We start from the raw sequence: 19,013 nt of genomic DNA, 5'->3' as shown, positions 1-19,013 counted from the left end.
CTACCACTGAGCCACAACCCCAGCCTAGGATGAACATATTTTAACATATACAATGTAAAACTATATTCCATTCAAAGAAATTAACTGGTGTCTCAATGAACAGCAAGTTTGAATTTTAAAGCACAATGATGCAAAAACAATCATAAACAGAATTCATACACAAAGATTAAAGTCTTTAGTTCAAAATGAGGCAATTTCTTTAGTAAAACTATCTCATAAATGATGCAAGGTTACATGCAAGCATGAAAAAAATATCCAGTTGAGGGCTGGGGTGCAGCTCAGTGGTAGAGCACTGACCCAGGATTCATGAGGCCTGGGATTCAATCCACAGCACCATTTAAAAATGTTTTTTAAAACAAAAACATTTTTAAAACAAGCAAATGACTCCCACAAAAATGATAGGGATGATGCACAATGAACTATGGGCAATTTCATAAGACTCAGAGTAATTTAACAATGCTTTACTTCTCTTTTTATTCAGTTTGATTGGTGCATTATAATTATACATAATATTGGGATTCATGGTAGTATATTTTAGAAGAACTTAATATAATTTGCTCAGTTTTGTTTCCAAGTATATACCCTTTTGATACATTCCTTCCTTTCCCTGACCCCAACTTCTTCTCTTATTTTTCTACTGTTCTCCTAAAGAATATTTTTTAAATAATGAAAAAAAAATTCAGCAAAACTATTAATATTAGAGACCACAAAGAAATATGAGTGGAGAACTCTCCAAAAATACTCCATGATTCCTCTTAATCCATTGATTTGCATGTATGTTTTTATTATACTACAACAATTTTTAAGCTACTGATAAGTTTTACATACCAAGTATATAATGTATGAACAAGCAAATTGAAACCAGGGTCTTTTATGTTGCATATTATGAATACATTGTCCTGTTCTTGAAATATTAATTTCTATATGCTCCGACTTGAAACAGTATCAGAATCTCACACAAAACTTACTTACTAAGCACATACTTGCAACAATCCCCCAAAGATTCAAACTTAGTACTTTGGGGGGGATGCCTATGAACCTGCAGTGTGCATGTACTCCTCAGGTGACTCATCCCCACAGGTGCTCTGTAGACTGAAAACCTCTACACTTGAAGATATCATGGAATCCAGGCTTGGAGCTGTCCAAGGGTGGTGGTGCTGAACACTTTTCCTTTGCCCAACCACCAGCTCTGTCCCAGGCTCTCAGGTTCTCCTGTAAGAATTCATTGTTTACACTCTATACACGAAGAGATCATTCTGACTTTCAGACAACATTTCACCTTAGAAAATGATGGCCATTAATCTTTCCTGTTTCTATTTTCTCTTGCTCAGTCTTTATTTTTCAAACCTAATGGTGCTCAAAAAAAATGGAAGCCTTTCTCCATATGAAAATGGTTTAACTCATAGGGAAAGAATTAAAGTTTTACATGAGAGTGCTAAATGATCATTTACCTGCATTCATAAACCAGGTTTAAATATGATGAATATTACCTTAAAAACTTTATTCTACTAAATATTTTTTCCAATGCTTCCTTCATGTCCCTGTTCCTCAGGCTGTATATAAAGGGATTCAGCATTTGAGGGACCACAGAGTACATCATTGAAGCCACTGCTGTCTTCCTGGATGACTCAGTCACTGCAGAGCTAATGTACACCCCAAAAGCTGTCCCATAGAACAAGAAAACAACAAAGAGATGAGACCCACAGGTGGAAAAGGCTTTATATTTTCTTCCAGCTGATGGCATTCTCAAAAGACAAGAGACAATTTGAGCATAAGAAAAAATGATCCCAAAGAGAGCACTACCACCCAATATGACAGAGGAAAAATAAATCAAAATATGATTGATGAGGGTATCAGAACAGGCAGGTTTAATGACTTGAGAAAGTTCACAGAAGAAGTCAGGGATCTCCAGGTCTGTGCAGAAGAACAGTCGCAGCAGCATCAGAGTGTGGAGGAGGCTATTCACAGTGCTGATGAAGAGGGAGATCAGAACCAGCATCACACAGAGGGATGGATTCATGATGATGGTGTACATCAGAGGGTGACAAATGGCCACATATCGGTCATAGGCCATTGCTGTGAGGAGACAATTTTCCAAGACAAGAAGAGCCATGAGAAAGAATATCTGGGAGAGGCAGCCTGTGTAGGAGACACTCCGACTGTGTGTTTGGATGTTCACCAGCATCTTGGGGATGGTGCTTGTGCTTATACAGATGTCAGTAAAGGACAGGTTGGAGAGGAAGAAGTACATGGGGGTATGGAGGTGGGAGTCAGAGCTGATGGCCAAGATGATGAGCAAGTTCCCAAGCACCGAGACCAGGTACATGGACAGCAGGAGGCTGAAGAGAAGCGGCTGCAGTGCCGGATCATCTGTCAGTTCCAGGAGCAGGAATTCTGAAACAGCTGTTTGGTTTCTGGATTTGGTGCCACTGATGAATCTGATGTAAAAGATGGGTGACAGGACAATAAAATCCTTAGTTCAGGGTCACAGCATTAGGAGCATCACCTGGTACTTGTTAGAACTATTTGTACCCCATTCCATACCTACGACAACAAGCTCGAGGGAGGGACGAAGTCCAGCAATCCGCCATCTAACAAGCTCCCCCTCCCACACATGGCCACATTGGAGAATGGGGCTCTGGAAAAACTCTCTTCTGCATTTTTAACCTAGATGAATATTGAAATCCTTCCCTCTCCTTATCTCTCCTTTCATCCTCTCTGTCCCTCACCTGCTTCCTTGGACACATTAATTCAGCCCAGTTAATTCTTGGACTCACACACTCTAAATGAAATCCATACTCCAGCATTTGCTTTGTAAATAGAAGAAAATTCTTCAGCTGTTTAAATAGCCCCAATGTTCTTGTTGCTATCACAGGGCCTGTCATAAAACTCACAGAATTGTCACAGTGATGAGAAATGGACAGACCCAAGTGGGACAGCACTCACACTGCACCTGGGGCCCTCACCGTGACACTTCCTATTGGGACATTTTGTGTTCCATGACACATGCATCTGGCATGTTTCCTGCCTAGGAAGGAAGTTGTCTCTGGGACAAATGAGAAAAAGAGGTCAGAGAAACAGAACATCCCTGGAATTAAAACTGCAAATTTGAAGGGCAGCCTATTTCGTGTGTTAACTTCCTCGTGGGAGTCTTGGTCATGTCCAGAGGAAAGGAAATTGGTATTAATAGCATCACTATTAATTTGGCATGGACATAATACAAATAAAATGATTTAAATGATGAAAACAAATTATATGTATAAATCAATATAAACATTGAAAAGTTACAAGAGAGTAAAACTTGGATGATACACAGGGTCCTTCATGAAAATAATGTTTAAATATTTAACAAACCTCTACAGAGACTTTTTTTTCTTTTGGTCTATTGTAGAAAATGTTACATAACAAAAAGGACACAAAATAACACACAGGTCTGAGTATCCACCAGTCAATTTTCAAATTTAAACCTTTTTCCATTTTCTTTTTAGGGTTTATCATTGCAATAAATAAAAAATGTATGTGGAGGAATGGGTTCATACAATTATATTTCCTTTTGTTCACAGGGTAAAAAGTTATAACTTAACAAACACATACATGTGATTTCCTCATATTTTATTGTATTTCATACTATTCTTCCACAAGCAATTTTATAGTATTTTATTTTACAAAGGTCTATATTATAAGCATCTTATTGTTCATGTCATTTTACAATTGACTTGCTTATGTGATTTTTTAAAATTACTGTTCATAATTTTATTAACTTGAACTACCACATGGTATTCTGCTATATTTTTTACATCTAAATTCATTTCTCCATTTTCTGCCTCATTGATGTTATACAGTTTTCCTTTTACCCTACCTATATGGATGGACACCTATAAAATCTGAAAAACTGCACAAGGAAATTTGTTGCATTGATCTTGCTTCTGAGAAGAGAAGATGAATACGGTGAAATGTGTAATGAGCCCTTCAGCACATATTATTTTTTCTAAATTTTTTTTAGTTGTCAATGGACCTTTATTTTATTTGTTTACATGTGTTGCTGAGAATCAAACCTCGTGCCTCACACATACTAGGCAGGTGCTCCTCCACTGAGCCACAACCCCAACCCCATTACATATAATTTTTAATGAAAATGATTAAATTGATACTAGTAGAACATCAACGTTTATGAATCATGGGAAAGGGTGAATGGTGGTATATTTTAAATTATTATTACACGCTCTGTGTTGCTGTTACAATTAAAAATAATCTATGGTTTTAAAATGACAAACAAGTAGATAAGAGCAGTAGCTTACTGATTCTGCCTAGGTCTCTGCATCCCCCCTCCATGTCCTCACAGCCAAAAAACAGAGACAACACCCAAGTTCCTCCACAAAATGATGTAGGACAGGTGATAGAGACAAGGTAAAGCTGACCGACACATCTCCCCTCCACCACCCAAAGAGCAAAGAAAATGGTGAAGAATTTGGTCACTTTCATCCATTTTGAAAAAGGAGGGTTTATGCTCAAGAAGAAAATGGTCCTTGTCATTATGTACACAGAGAAGACCACCAGATTGAGAGCTGTGTTGAATGAGTTTACAAAGGCAGCAAAGAGCATATCACAGTGGTGAAAGACAGCCAGGCACAAGAGTGCCCTGGGAGACTTGGTCTGGATCATCCTCAGGTATTTTCCTCACAGCGGCATCACCAGGATCTAACTGTACTCAACTCCTGCTTCTTTCCCATTGCCTAAGGGACTTCAGGTTACCTGGCTGGCATCATTGTGCAGTGATCATGGTCATCTCTCCTGGATGGTGGATGGACACAGAAGATCTGTCCTCAGGAAGGCAGAGGGGCAGAGTGAGACTCTGAGCTCAAGCCAAATAGATGAATTCTGAAGGTGTTCCCAGTTCGTGTCTCCTGACTGGTCACAGGGAATTTGCAGTTTCTGTATCCCTGGGGACCTAATATCCAAAGCTCCTTATTACACGAAGGCTGTTATTAGTTTTTGAATCCTATGGCACTGGAAATCCTTAAAGGCCAAGACTCTACAAACAGAATTCAATATGGCTGAGTCCCTCGCTCTGCAAAAACAAGTGACTCATCCACTTCTCACAGCCTGCCTGTCTCAGACATGCCACCCTAGTCTGTATCCCAAGCTCCCTTTTTCATTCTCAGTAGAAACAACGGCCTCTCTGAATCCTGATTCTAGTTTTATGTACAGAAGCATAGCTCTTCTGTGTGGGTATGTACAATACATTTGTAAATATAGCTAAGACATAGTTATATATATATATAATGTAAATATGCAAACATTCATTTTTTCTTAAGTATCATTGAATGTTTACTGAGACTTAATCTATATTCTGAGCATTTACTTCATCAGATTCCAATCTACAATCTGTAACTAATGTGGATATGTGGGTTAATTTTTATCACAATAGTTCCAGTTTACATTTTATTTCACATCAGGGGAAATAAATTAGTTCAACACATGAACTCATGCATTGATTTTTATAAAGTTTTGGGAAATTACATCACAGGCAAGACAGTTTATCCAACCTCCCAGTAAACACAGTCAGATTTCAACCACAGTTAGGTGAAGACACTTCCCCATTCTGAAACTTAATTACAAGCTTTCACTTTAAAGAGTTCAGTATTTTCACGTGTTTTGTAATGCCAGATTCGTGAGACCCCAGTAGACCTCCGGGAGCCAAATCCGATGCAATCCCACAAGAGTCTTCATTGCAAGCTCGAGCCTGGACTCACAACTGTTTCCAATGCAGCAGTCCCAGGGAGTGAGTCCAGGCCCTTAGTTCAGTGAGGATCTATAGGCTTTAGGGGGATACTCTATGCATCACAACATCACACAGCAAATCATTTCAATCAAACAACAACTCTTAACATTGATTAGCACATTCACTGGCGGGAACAAGTTGGGTAAGGGTAATTGGTGAGTTCAAGAGGTGGATACATTTGAACTGATTGGTTTGTATGCACTAATCTACACGGTTTCCTAACATGTTATCAATCACCGAGACTACTGGGCGGGGGGAGTCACCTGGAATTTCAGGTATTTTCCCTGTCTACACTGATTGGTGGTTGTTAGGGGGATGCTATGGGTCCCCATCTAGCGTAACTGAGTCAGTGATACCTGGTGCCACAGATCTCTCCGCAATTTACAGACAAACAACTCAGCAGGATGGCTATGTGTGTAGGAGTGCTCTGTGGGTTTTTCCAAGGACAAGGGCCATGCCCCCTCCCTTTGGACAGGCCTTGAGGTAGAAGCTGGGTTTTCAAAAATGGAGTCACATCAGTTTCTCAGTTTATCGTACATTTCATTGCATGTTAACCCTTTCTATTTGAACTGATTTTTTAATCAGTGGTGCTTTAATATATTATTTCAAAATGACATGAGACAAGATGGCATTTTTATGTCAGTCCACACCTTGCTACCACCATTAATTTCAAACACATGAAATAATCAATAAATTTTTAAAAGATATAGCTGATTCCCATAAAACAACTTATAAATTTTTCTGCATACCAAAAAAAAAATGATTGGGATGATCAAAGGGCTCAACAAATTATGGAAAAAATGAAACTGCCTCCATGTAATAGGGCAAAACATTTTCAAAGAGATTAGGTGGTTGAAGCCTGGAGCAAAAGTGGAACTTCCATATTGGGGAAATGTGGCTAAACAGAAATTATTAAAATGTCTGGATTATAATAGAATAGCTAAAGATTTCAGGAAATCTACCAGGAAGCAAGTGAGCCATGCTACCTTGCTGCCTCTTGGCTGGATTTTTTATTATTAAAATCATGCTAGGCGCAGTGGCTCACACCTAATCCCAGTGGCTTGGAGGCTGAAGCAGGGGGATCACACGTTCAAAGCCATCCTCAGCAAAATGAGGTGCTAAGCAACTCAGTGAGACCCTGTCTCTAAATAAAATACAAAATAGGGCTGGGAATGTAGCTCAGGCCTAGTGCTCCTGAGTTCAATCCCTGGTATCAAAAAAAAAAATTACAAGAAAAGGAATCATTAAACTTAATGAAGGACAAGAGAGGTGATTGATGATTGGTGGAAACCACTGAGAGCCTTCTATATTAGAAAAATGTGAGCTCCCAGACAGAAATAAGAACAGAACTTCATTCTCACTCACATGAGATCTGCAAATCAAAATTTAAACACAGAAGAGAAAAAATCCTGAAACAGTGTTTTTTTTTGTCTATTCTGTGCTGCTATAACAGAATACCACAGAGAAGTTTCATTTATAAAGAAGAGAAATACCTTGTGCCACAGTTCTGTAAGCCACGAGTTCCCTGCCAAGGCCCAAGTTCCCAAGCAAAGCACAGAGAATCACCAAATGACTATAAACAGCACCTAATGATCCCAGGAGGGTTGTAATGGAATGAGTTCCAGGCCCACCCAGATAGTCAAGGACAAGCCACCACTCCCCAAGACACTTCTCCTATGTATGAAACATTCACCTTCCCATCATTTAAGTTACTGTCACAAGTGGGGGAATTAGAACCTAACATATCATTTTGAGTGACGTAAAGCGATTCATAAAAGAGATGTCATCTGGTTGACACGACGGAAACGTTATGATCAACTGACCCCGGGAAGGACGCTCAGGTTTCTGTCTCTGGCAGCCACATCTAGGTGTGACACCAGCATCTGCTGCAAACACCAGGGGACCCTGGAAGAGCAAGTCCTAGGAAGACCCTCATTATGGTAGACTGAGCGACTCTTCAGGTACATGCCCACTCTGAGGTTCTCCTGTGGCCAGTCCTGGGCGGTGGTCAACAATCACCAGTCAGCTCTCTTTAGTATGAGCTCTCTATAGTGTTTGAGTCAGGCTTCCTTTTCATTGGAAACTTTAGTGATCTCACGGATAAATTCAGATTCTTAACATTATCTCAAATGCTGAGATGATCTAATTATCTAACTGAGTATGTGAGAGGCTGAAGAAGAATGTCGTCAACTAGTGACTGGTCCCAATATTTATGGAACAGGGTTCAGAATGTAGCTCTTTCTGTGCACCATGGGCCTCTCCTGGGGTGCAATGTGACCATAGACACGCAATAAAGACAGAAGCCAGCCTCCAGATAGGACAACAGCCTCTTTGGCCTTCTTCTGACCTATCCTCCCTCTACTACATTCCTGCCTCTAAGACTGACCCATAAAAGCATCCCTAAGACTCTCCAGAATATAGAACGAATTCCACAGCTCCTCCTCATCAAAAAAAAAAAATCCCATTTAAAAATGTACAAATGACCTGACAAGGCATCTCTCAAAGAAGGTATATAAATGAACAACAACTGTAAGAGAACAAAAGTTCCATTTCACTAATCATGAGACAAATCCAAATCAAAACACAAGGCAATATCATCTCACCTCAGAATGACTATTATTAAAAAGACAAAAAATAACAAATGCTGGTGAGGATGCAGAGAAAGGGGAACTCTTATGCATTCTTGGTTGGACTGTCAATTGCTACACCCCTTATAGCATGCAGTGTGCAACTTCCCTAAAAAAAAAAATGTATAAACAACTTCCATTGGATTCAGCAATCCCGTTACTGGGTATGTATTCAGCGGTGATTTTATCTGTACATACAAGAGACATCTCACTCCCTGTGTATTACAGCACTCTTCACAGTAGACTGGAGAGGAAATCAAACCAGGCACCCATCAATGGGTGAATGGACAAAGTAAGTGGAATGCAGAGTGGACTATTATTTTGACATTAAAAGGTAGAATTCTATCATTTGCAGCACCATGAATGAAACCAGAAGATATTGGGTGAACAGAAATCAGGCCGAGAAAGAAAAATACCACACATTCTCACTTACATGTGGGTGCTAATGCTCATGACCAGAGTTTGGTGGTGACCAGAGTTTCAGAAGATGTGGGAGAAAGGGAGGGTTAGCAGGTACAGAGGCACAGTGGGACAGGAGAAATGACTTCTTTACTGTTCCATAGCAAAGTAGAACAACTGTGGTTGACAATGATGGATAGATATTTCAAAACGAGAAGATTCTGAATGTCCCCAACAAAAGGAACGTGGTTGATATCCCAGTTGACTTGTTCTGATTATACATCACAGTGAAGCCCATAAGTTGTGTCTTTGCTATTTGTCAAGAAAAATTATATGTTAGTAAATATTTTTGTATCTATTAAAATCACTAAAGCTGGAACACCTAGCTCAGCCTCTGACTCTATGACCTGAACAAAGAAATGGAGTTTAAAGAGTCGATACATTTGTCAAACACCCTGATCTAGAAAGAAAATCAGGGTTAGGTAACAAACCCAAGATGGAATATATTTAGCTTTTATTTCATCGGGCCATTTGACAACAAAAAAAAAGGGTCAGGCATTCTGGCTCACCAGGATTCCTGTCACTTGACCTTACTCTAAAACCCAAATCCAAAGAAAATGGCACATCATAGCAAAGAACCCATCCTACCAAAGAGTTTCCTCAAGGCCTCCTTCATGTCCCTGTTCCTCAGGCTGTAGATAAAGGGGTTCAGCATCTGAGGGACCACAGAGTACATCACAGAAGCCACTGCAGTCTTCCTGGGGGAGTCAGTCACTGCAGAGCTAATGTACACACCAAAACCTGTCCCATAGAACAGGGAGACAACACACATGTGAGACCCACAGGTGGAAAAGGCTTTATATCTCCCTCTTACGGATGGGATTTTCAAAACAGAAGACACAATTTGAATATAAGAGAAAATTATTCCAGAGAGAGGAATTCCACCAAATAGGAAAGCTGCAACATATACCAGGAGGTTATTGACGAGGGTGTCAGAACAGGCCAGCCTGATGACCTGAGCGAGTTCACAGAAGAAGTGGGGGATCTCCAGGGCTGAGCAGAAGGTCAGCCGTAGGACCGTCAGACTGAGCAGTAGGGCATTCACAAGGCTAATGACCAGGGAAAATACAATCAGCAGACCACAGAGGCCGGCATTCATGATGACGGTATACCTCAGAGGGTGACAAATGGCTACATAGCGGTCATAGGCCATTGCTGCAAGAAGACAGTTTTCCAAGCCTGCAAAATCCAAAACAAAGCAGACCTGGGAGAGACACCCTGCATAGGTGATGCTGTGCTGCTGTGCTTGGATGTTCACCAGCATCTTTGGAATCGTGCTTGTGCTTAAACAGATGTCAGCCAAGGACAGGTTGGAGAGGAAGAAGTACATGGGGGTGTGGAGGCGGGAGTCACAGCTGATGGCCAGGATGATGAGCAAGTTCCCCAGAATGGTGACCAGGTAGATGGACAGGAACAGGCTGAAGATGAGGGGCTGCAGGGCTGGGTCATCTGTCAGTCCCAGGAGGAGGAAGTTGGAAACATCTGTTTCATTTCTAGCCCCCATGTTGTTGAAGAATCTGATGGAGGGAAACATTGAGTGGATTAAAATGTATGAACCAGCAGCAGCAGCATTTGGGAACATGTTAAAAGTACAGGTTTTTTATTCCCCAATCGGACTGACTCCTCATGAACTCTGAAGGTAAGGACCTGCTTCTACACTTTAAAAAGCCCCTCTGGTAGTTCTGATATATGCTGACTTTTGAGAATATGTACATTCAGTGCAGAACCTTCTTAGGATGCCAAGTGAATATTCAAATATTTTTATTTTCTAATTCTTCCTCCATGCTCCTTCCCTCCTTCCCTCACTCCTCTTCCTCCACTCCCTTGAAGCACAGGTTGGTACCGCATCACACTGTGCACCTCAAACAGATAAAATCATGTTTAATTATATTTCAATGAAACTGGAAAAAAACCTGGAGATTTTTCACGATAAGAAATGAATCGAACAAAAGCAGTGCTCGCCACAGGGGACCCTCACATGACTATTGGGTTCTTTCCCCCCACACACCATCATAAATGATGGCGTGGCTATTTATTCCTCAAAAAGAAGTAACATGTTGGGGAGGTTGAGGGAAGAGGAGAGAAAGAACACATTCCCAATACGACAAATGAAAATATCAGGAAGCGTGTAACGCACTGGAGCTACCTCTGGAAACGCTGGTCATAATCAGAAAGAAACATCAATAACACCAGCACTGACTGTGACAGAGTAACACCAACGGCAGCATCCTGCCTGATTGTCTGCTCTGCCACGGAGGCTTTATTTAAATGGATGTTGTGTTTTCTATTCCTCTTCTCCCTCTTCCCCTCCCTACCCTCGCAGGAAGCAGGATCACCTTTTCCCATCCTAGGCCCAGTTCTCTGTCCTTGAGCACACCCTGCCACACACACACACACACACACACACACACACACACACACACAGGAACCATGGAATTCAGACGCTAGGGATGGCACCAGAAGATCTAAGAAATGGCTATCTCCCTGGTCATGTACATCTAAAAAGAACAAATAAAATTAAATTCAAAAAAGAAATGACTGTCTGCCAAATTAACAAGTAAATTACAAACCCCCGGACAGGAAACACCTGAAATGCAGCCTTTGAATAGCGTCTTTAAAAACCCTCTGTCCCCCCTGATGCAGAAACACAGTCTCTGGGACAAGAGTACCCTGTTTCTCCTTTGCTAGCAAAGCAATAAAATTTCTTCCTTTTTCTCAAAATCTTGTCCTTGTTATTGGCTTGGCATCGGGGACAAGGATAAGCTTTTGGTGACAAAAATAAGGGACATTCAGTATGATGATGTCAAAATGAACCTCACTACTATGTATGATTGTAACACACGAATAAAAACATTTTAAAAAGCAATAGTGATCAGTATTGCACCTGGGATATTGAAGATGGAGGAGGTGCCCACAGGAAATGCAGACAGCGTGACCAACTCGACAGGTCCTGGTGCGGAAGGCTCATCTCCGGGAGGAGCTCAGAGGCTGCTTCCTGGCTGGGCAGAGCGATTTGAGGGAGGCGGTCATATGTGACTCCTGCAGCTCTCTTTCCCTGGGGCCCAATATCCAGAGCTCCTCATTAGACCAGCTATGTTACTATCTTCCTGATCCCAGACGTGCACATCCTTAAAGACCAAGAATATACAGTGAGGAGTTCAGGCTGGTTTCCGGACCCCTGAGGCCAGGCATCCAGCCATCCAGCTGTCACCCTGGTGTCTGCTCATCTCTTTCTTGGCCCTTGCTTAAATAACGCATGTGACTTCTCTAATAAGTAAAGTGCTCCTTTTTAAATATTTATTTTTAGTTTTTGGTGGACACAACATCTTTATCTTATTTTTATGTGGTGCTGAGGATAGAACCCAGCGCCCTGGGCATGCCAGGAGAGCGCTCTACCGCTTGAGCCACTTCCCCAGCCGCTAAAGTGGTCCTTTTAAACTTCAAATGAAATCATCTCCACATAACTACTGATATCAGGAAGACTTGTAGCCATTTTAGGAGTGAAAATATGTGTCATATGTGGATATAAATACTATAATTAATAGTAGCTAAGGTAAGGCAAAAAGGCAAATGCTCAGCCTTTTCATGTAAGATTGATGTCGACTGACCCTTAAGATTGCTTTTTGTATTTTCCACGGAAGATTTTAATCCATGTGATTGATGCGGACTGCCAGATATATACATAGGACCACTGTTTAATTGGGTTATTGTGTCTTTACTGTTAAGTTGTTTGAGCTCCATACGCATTCTGGATATTAACACCTTGCCAGACATGTAGTTGACAAATATTTTCTCCCACTCTGTGGTTCACTTTGTTGAATTTGTCAATTTTTGTTCTGTAACCTGTACATTTGGGGACTTAAAAAAAATATTATTGCCCAGGCCAATGTCCTGTACAGTTTCTACTCTGTTTCCTTCTAATAATTTGAGAGCTTTGGGTCTTACACTTAAGTGCCTAATCCATTTTGAGTGAATATTTCAACTGATGACACATAAGGGTTTTATTTACAACGTCCTAAAGGATTTCTACTATATTTCCTGCGAATAATTTGATAGCTTTGAGACTTACACTTAAGTGGCTAATGCATTTTGCGTGGGTATTTATAACCAATAACATGTAAGCGTCTAGTTTTATTCTTCTGCACAGTGCTTTTTACTTGAAAAATATGAGTGAACTCATATTTTTCATATGAGTTGAGCACTGCCAAGACCAGGACTGTGGACTTACAGCACCTCAACGTTTCAAGAAAGTCCCCAAGAAACAATTTAACCAAGATCACTGTTGGGTTGGTAGATGGGTTTGTGATGCTTTCCATAATATGAAGCACAGATGTCAGTACGCTGAGTTAAGGAGCACAGAGCTGACTGCTGATGGGTGAGGACAACCCAGGACGTGCCACATAAGTAATTAGACCAAAGCCCAATTGGAATGACCTCAGAAAAATGTGGTAGATCTCTCTGAGACTATAGCTAGAGCGGGATGAGGGGTCTAGAAAGGGTTTTGCATTTAGCAAAGATTCATGGACGTTTGAAGTGACGATATCACACCTCACGGTGGCCTTCTGAAGTAAGCAATGCTAGTTCCAGATCAGAAATCCTCAGGTGTCAACAGGACTCCATCAAGAGCCTTCTGAAACGCCCACCTGGAATAATACACCTATAGGCCTCCTTTAACATCCAAGGTGTCCAGTTCTGTGGCCTCGTGGGTAGGATGAAGCCAGGTGGAGTGTGGAAGCAAACCCACGCTCCTGATCTGAGAACTCACCTCCTGAAGCCAAAGCTGCTGTGTGACTACTATTTTGAATATTTCAAATATTGTTTGAAGATTAAATCATTATCTTTTTTTATTTCACAAAAGACATTTTTATTTAACTTTCAACATTTCACAGTGGTGAAAATTATGTGTATGTTTTCCATCTTTTCGTTGGTGCATTATAGTTGCACATACTGATGACAGTTGGCATGACATATTTCTACGTGCACAGGATGTAACAGTTTAGCCAATATCACTCCCCATCACTTCCCCCTCCTTCCCCACCTCCCACTCCCTGTTCCCTTTCCTCTAACGGTTTCCCATTGATTTTCAGGAGGTTTTTGTTTTCCTTTTTCCTCTCTAGCTTCTGCAAACCGTTATCTTTTAAGGTAATGTGTTCCACGTATTTTTTTCCAAAACAGAAAAATGAGAAAATAAAATATGCAGGGTTTGGATGGGGGGGAAACTAAAGGGAAAAATGACAGTTTGTTAGTGCATATCCTAAAATGGGTCTTAGGATGAGCAAGACACAAGCCCCTCACACCCGGGTTCAGGGTGCAGCTGCAGTACAAGGATGAAGAAGACGGCAGAGACGAGCAGGAGACTGAGCAAAGTCCACCTGCATATGTCAATCACACTGGAGGAGGGGCTTAACACATTGAGTCAATACAAAGGGCTTAGCAGGAAACTCACACTTGGCAGGTGTGATGTCCCTGTTATGAAAGATTATCAGGATAGAGAGTTGAGGGAAAGGCCTTGAATTGGACAAGTCCCTTACTCCCCTCAACTAGGTACTGGCTGATGTCCTCTCCCTGTGACACGGAAGTGTGCCACTGTTCTCCCTCCACCCCTTCCTGCTCACACCTGTCTCAAGTGCTAATCACATATGGAGATGCTTCTGTACTGGACTGTGCTTTCTTTACAGTTCCCGTTATCCTAACACACATTGTGGAGACCCGGCGCAATGGTGCATGCCTGTAATCCCAGCAACTCAGGAGGCTGAGACAGGAGGATCACGAGTTCAAAGCCAGCCTCGGTAATGGTGAAGTGCTAAGCAACTCAGTGAGACCCTGCCCCTAAATAAAATATAAAATAGGGCTGGGGGTGTGGCTCAGAGGCTGAGTACCCCCTGAAAAAAATTCTGGGGGAGTTCGACACCAATTTCACTAAAAAAAATACAACAATTCTAAAGATATCTATTTGTCCATATCCTGTATAAATACAAGTGATAATAAAGAGAATGTACCCAAAAATATAGATACTAAAGTCCCAATTCTGTGTATAGGTCAGAGAGAACAAATCCATCTTTAATGTTATACTAAGATGTTTCTAAAATAATACCTGTAACGACTATGGACTAAGTGTGTACTGTAAGAAAGTTTCATTGTCTTTTTTAGAAATGTCCTAGTTTTCCCAATTTCACAATAGTAGTTTGAACACAGACATTTGTTAAACACAACAAGGCAGGGGGAAGATTAGAAGTTCTGTGGATCAGACAAAGGGGAATGAAGGGAAGAGGGGGGACTGGAATAGGAAAGACAGTGAAAGGGATCTGAAATAACGTTCCTATGTACATATATGAACGTCCCACTGTGAATCTCTCCATCATGTGGATACCATTGTCCAGGATGAGTCTCAGTAACCTCTTAGTGGATTGTGAAATAGTACTTTTGCTTCACATTAGGTCCATCTGTGTGAGAGCAACCCACCTGGTCCTAACCCTGGGATCAGGCATAAGCTATTCTTCAGATAGTAACAGGGCCCTCCTGAGACCTCTCCCTGCCCTATTCTCCTCCTCCAGTGTTCCTTCTTCCAAAACTGATCCATCAATAATTGCTAAAAACTGAACATCCAACTTGGGCTCTCGTTCTGTGGAGTCAGAACAACACAAAGCAGTTTAGAGATGAGATTGAAATCATTTGCCAGACAGATATCACAGATCCAGACAAATGCCAATGTCAGGTTTGAAATCCACGTTGCCACGTACTTAGACACCATATTATCTTGTCATTTTGGAGGAAATTGATGATGCAAGAGCCAGGCATCCTGTCACTTTAGCTCATTCCAGAGACCCAAACCTAAAAGCCATGACACAACCCCAGAGAAGACTTCCCACTGATGAGATGTCTCAGGGCTCCCTTCATTTCCCTGTTCCTCAAGCTGTAGATGAAGGGGTTCAGCATTTGAGGGACCAACATGTACATTATTGAAGCCACTGCAGTCTTCATGGAAGATTCAGTCACTGCAGAACTCATGTACACTCCAAAACCTGTCCCATAGAATAAGGACACAACTGAGAGGTGAGATCCACAGGTGGAAAAGGCTTTATACCTTGCACCCACTGATGGGATCCTCAAAATAGAGGAGATAATTTGGATATAAGAGAAAATAATCCCAAAGAGAGGGACACCAAAAAATATGATACTCACTAAATACACCAGGAGGTTATTGACGAGGGTGTCAGAACAGGCCAGCTTGATGACCTGAGAAAGTTCACAGAAGAAGTGGGGGATCTCCAGGGCTGTGCAGAAGGACAGTCGCAGCAACATCAGAGTGTGGAGGAGGCCATGCACAATGCTAAGGAGCAGGCAGAGGAGACACAGCAGGACACACAGGCAGGGGTTCATGATGACTGTGTACCTCAGGGGGTGACAAATGGCCACAAAGCGATCATAGGCCATCACTGCAAGGAGAAAATTTTCTAAACTACCAAAAATCAAGACAAAGCAGGTCTGGGAGAGGCAGCCTGTGTATGAGATGCTCTGATCCTGAGTTTGGATGTTCATCAGCAGCTTGGGGATCGTGGTTGTACCCATACAGATGTCATTGAAGGACAGGTTGGAGAGGAAGAAGTACATGGGGGTGTGGAGGTGGGGGTCAGAGCTGACAGCCAGGATGATGAGCAGGTTCCCCAGGATGGTGACCAGGTACATGGACAGGAACAGGCTGAAGATGAGGGGCTGCAGGGCTGGGTCCTCTGTCAGTCCCAGGAGCAGGAATTCTGAAACAGCTGTGTGGTTTGTGGGTTCCATGTTGCTGGTGAATCTTATGAAAAATGTGGGGCAAAAATAAAATAAGATGAACGGTGTCTGTACAACCAAAAAGAGTATCGGATGGTGACTTGGTAGAAATGAAAAATCTTGGAATGACCCAGACCTTCCTGATGATAAGATCTGAAGCTATGGACCAGCAAGACGTGTCTGAACAAACACTCCAGAATAATTTCATATCTCTAAAGATGAAGATCCAGCTCTTTAAACAAAAAAGGAAAAATATCCTTCCTGTATACTGTGAGGCCAAGACAACATTCAGTGCTCACCTCTGCTTCCTATTTCTCTCCTTCCACGGCGCTCATATCTACTCTCGTTCCCATGCTCTTTACTGGACAGCAGCACTTTTCCCACATTGTGTTTAGAGCTGATAACTCTCAGCCTCTCACCTGGCTGCTGAAGATGGAAGGCCTGTTCTCAGCCCAGGTCGACAGGTCTACTGAGGCAGCAGGCTCCAGGTCAGGAAGGCTCATCTCTGGGAGGAGGCCGTGCAGGTGCTGCTTCCTGGCTTCCCAGGAGGACTCCTGCAGTTCTGTATCCCTGGGGTTCAACATCCAGAGCTCCTCATTAGAGCAGCTATTTCATTATCATTCTCTTCCCAGGAGGACACATCCTTAAAGATCCAGACTATGAAAGTAAAGAATACCAAGGGACGGATTTCCTGGCCCCAGATTTCCAGTACCTCCCCCAGCTCTCTCTGCGGTTCATGCTCATAATTTCTAAGACCTTGCCCACGTAACACATGGCACTACCCTAAGAAATGATAGTGTTGCCTTTTGGCTATAAACAAAAGCATCTCTACCTATGTCATGATATTAGAAAAACTGATTCGATTTAGGGGTGAAAATAAGGCTCGGGCCCTCAAGAATACATAATACAATGATAAAGATGGCTAGGATGGAACACTGCAAACATCAAGGTGTCTCTTCTGAATTGTCATTGATTGTTTGTTGAATCTTAATTTTTGTTCTCTACATTTTGCCCAGAACATCCTAATCTGTTTCTTTAATGCTGCTGACTTCAAAATATATATACACAGGCATCGTCCAGAATCTTTTTAGTTTGATGCAATCCCGTTGTCTGTTTTTACTTCTGTTTCCTGTGCTTTGGGGGGTTGTATTAGTCAGGGTTCTCTAGAGGAACAGAACCGGTGTGAGGTCTGATTATACAAGGGGATTTATTAGATTGGCTTACACAACCAGAAGCTGGCCAGTCCGCAGTAGCCGTCTACAGGCTGGACAGCTGGAGGAACCAGTGGCTGAGCAGGCCAACAGGCTGAAGCTCCAGAGTAAGATCAATAATTCTACCCCAGTGCGAGGCTGAAGGCTTCTGGAAACTCACTGTCAGAGTCTTCTGGAAAAGTGAAGGAGCAAGAGTCTGATGTCCCCAGGTGACAGCAACAGCAATCAAGAACCCACTCGGGAAGAATTGAGCTGGTATCTGCTGCTGCTTCCTTGTTTTTCTGCTTGTCCATCCAAGCCTCCAGCCTATTGGATGGTGCCGTCCACACTTAGGGAGGGTCTCCACTTCAGTTGGCTATCCCACATGCCAATCATTCTACACACACCCTCAATGACACACCTCAACCTCTTAATCTTCTCCATGTCTTAATCCAATCAAGTTGAAAATTCATATTAACTATGACCGGGGTCCTATCCACACTATTATTTTCTACACCCCTAAGTTTCTGTCTTGTCGTTCCAGGTATTCATGCCTTACATTTAGGTCTTTGATCAATGTTGTGCCGATTTTTGTACAGCAAGAGAGAAGTGTTCATTTTCAGCCTTTGACCTATGGATATCATTGGCCCAGAACCCTATATTGGAAGCTCTGTTCTTACTCCAGATTAAGTCACTGACATCTTTATCAAGAATAAGATGGTGCGCATGTGCGGGTTTATTTCTGGGATCTCTATTCTGTTCTATCCACGTGTCTTGTTTTCATGCAAGCCCTGTGCTGCTTTGGCTACTGTGGCTCATATGACAGCTCTGATTTCTTTCATCAGTGTTGTGTCATTTTCTTTGTAGAGATCTTCTACTTCCTTGGTTAAATTTATTATTCAGTATTTTAATTTTGTAGCCAGTGTGAAAGGGAGGGCTTTCCTGAGGTCTTCCTTGGCAATCTTGTGATTGATGTACAAAGGTGCATTTGCTTTGTGTGCCAATTTGTATTCTGCAACTCTATGGGATGCACTTACACATTCCGGTGAAGCATTTGGTTTCCGACATACAGAATCATATAACCTGCCATGAAACCACTAGAAGAAAACTTAGGGGAGACACTTCAAGACTTTAGTATAGGCAATGGTTTTGGGATGTGATACCCAAGGGAACTGGGAACAA

At 41.9% G+C, this 19,013-nt stretch overlaps 3 protein-coding genes across 3 annotated transcripts; all 3 read right to left on the bottom strand.

The window, feature by feature from the left end:
- Nucleotides 1-1,486: 1,486 nt before the first annotated feature.
- LOC144370712 (olfactory receptor 7G2-like) lies at nucleotides 1,487-2,591 on the bottom strand. Its single transcript, XM_078031586.1, has 2 exons — nucleotides 2,545-2,591; nucleotides 1,487-2,438 (listed from the first exon to the last, which is right to left on the bottom strand). The coding sequence occupies exons 1-2, from the start codon at nucleotides 2,589-2,591 to the stop codon at nucleotides 1,487-1,489; spliced, it is 999 nt and encodes a 332-aa protein (XP_077887712.1).
- Nucleotides 2,592-9,433: 6,842 nt separating this feature from the next.
- Nucleotides 9,434-10,372, bottom strand: LOC101967785 (olfactory receptor 7G2). Its single transcript, XM_013361445.2, has one exon. The coding sequence runs from the start codon at nucleotides 10,370-10,372 to the stop codon at nucleotides 9,434-9,436; it is 939 nt and encodes a 312-aa protein (XP_013216899.2).
- A 5,327-nt stretch (nucleotides 10,373-15,699) lies between these two features.
- LOC144370710 (olfactory receptor 7G2-like) lies at nucleotides 15,700-16,665 on the bottom strand. The gene has a single exon (XM_078031582.1). The coding sequence runs from the start codon at nucleotides 16,651-16,653 to the stop codon at nucleotides 15,700-15,702; it is 954 nt and encodes a 317-aa protein (XP_077887708.1). The 5' UTR covers nucleotides 16,654-16,665.
- Between the last annotated feature and the right edge of the window lie 2,348 nt (nucleotides 16,666-19,013).

Source organism: Ictidomys tridecemlineatus, chromosome 2 (assembly GCF_052094955.1).
Source record: "Ictidomys tridecemlineatus isolate mIctTri1 chromosome 2, mIctTri1.hap1, whole genome shotgun sequence".
NCBI classification, from domain to species: Eukaryota; Metazoa; Chordata; class Mammalia; order Rodentia; family Sciuridae; genus Ictidomys; species Ictidomys tridecemlineatus.
This window is presented reverse-complemented; position numbering and strand designations above follow the sequence as displayed.

What these genes read in the sequence shown, in the direction of transcription:
- LOC101967785 (XM_013361445.2), bottom strand. Translation starts at nt 10,372, where the DNA reads ATGGGGGCTAGAAATGAAACAGATGTTTCCAACTTCCTCCTCCTGGGA.
- LOC144370712 (XM_078031586.1), bottom strand. Translation starts at nt 2,591, where the DNA reads ATGGCGGATTGCTGGACTTCGTCCCTCCCTCGAGCTTGTTGTCGTAG. An exon ending in CCTCGAGCTTGTTGTCGTAG is followed by an intron (nt 2,439 to 2,544) that starts GTATGGAATGGG and finishes CTTTTACATCAG; the next exon opens with ATTCATCAGTGGCACCAAAT.
- LOC144370710 (XM_078031582.1), bottom strand. Translation starts at nt 16,653, where the DNA reads ATGGAACCCACAAACCACACAGCTGTTTCAGAATTCCTGCTCCTGGGA.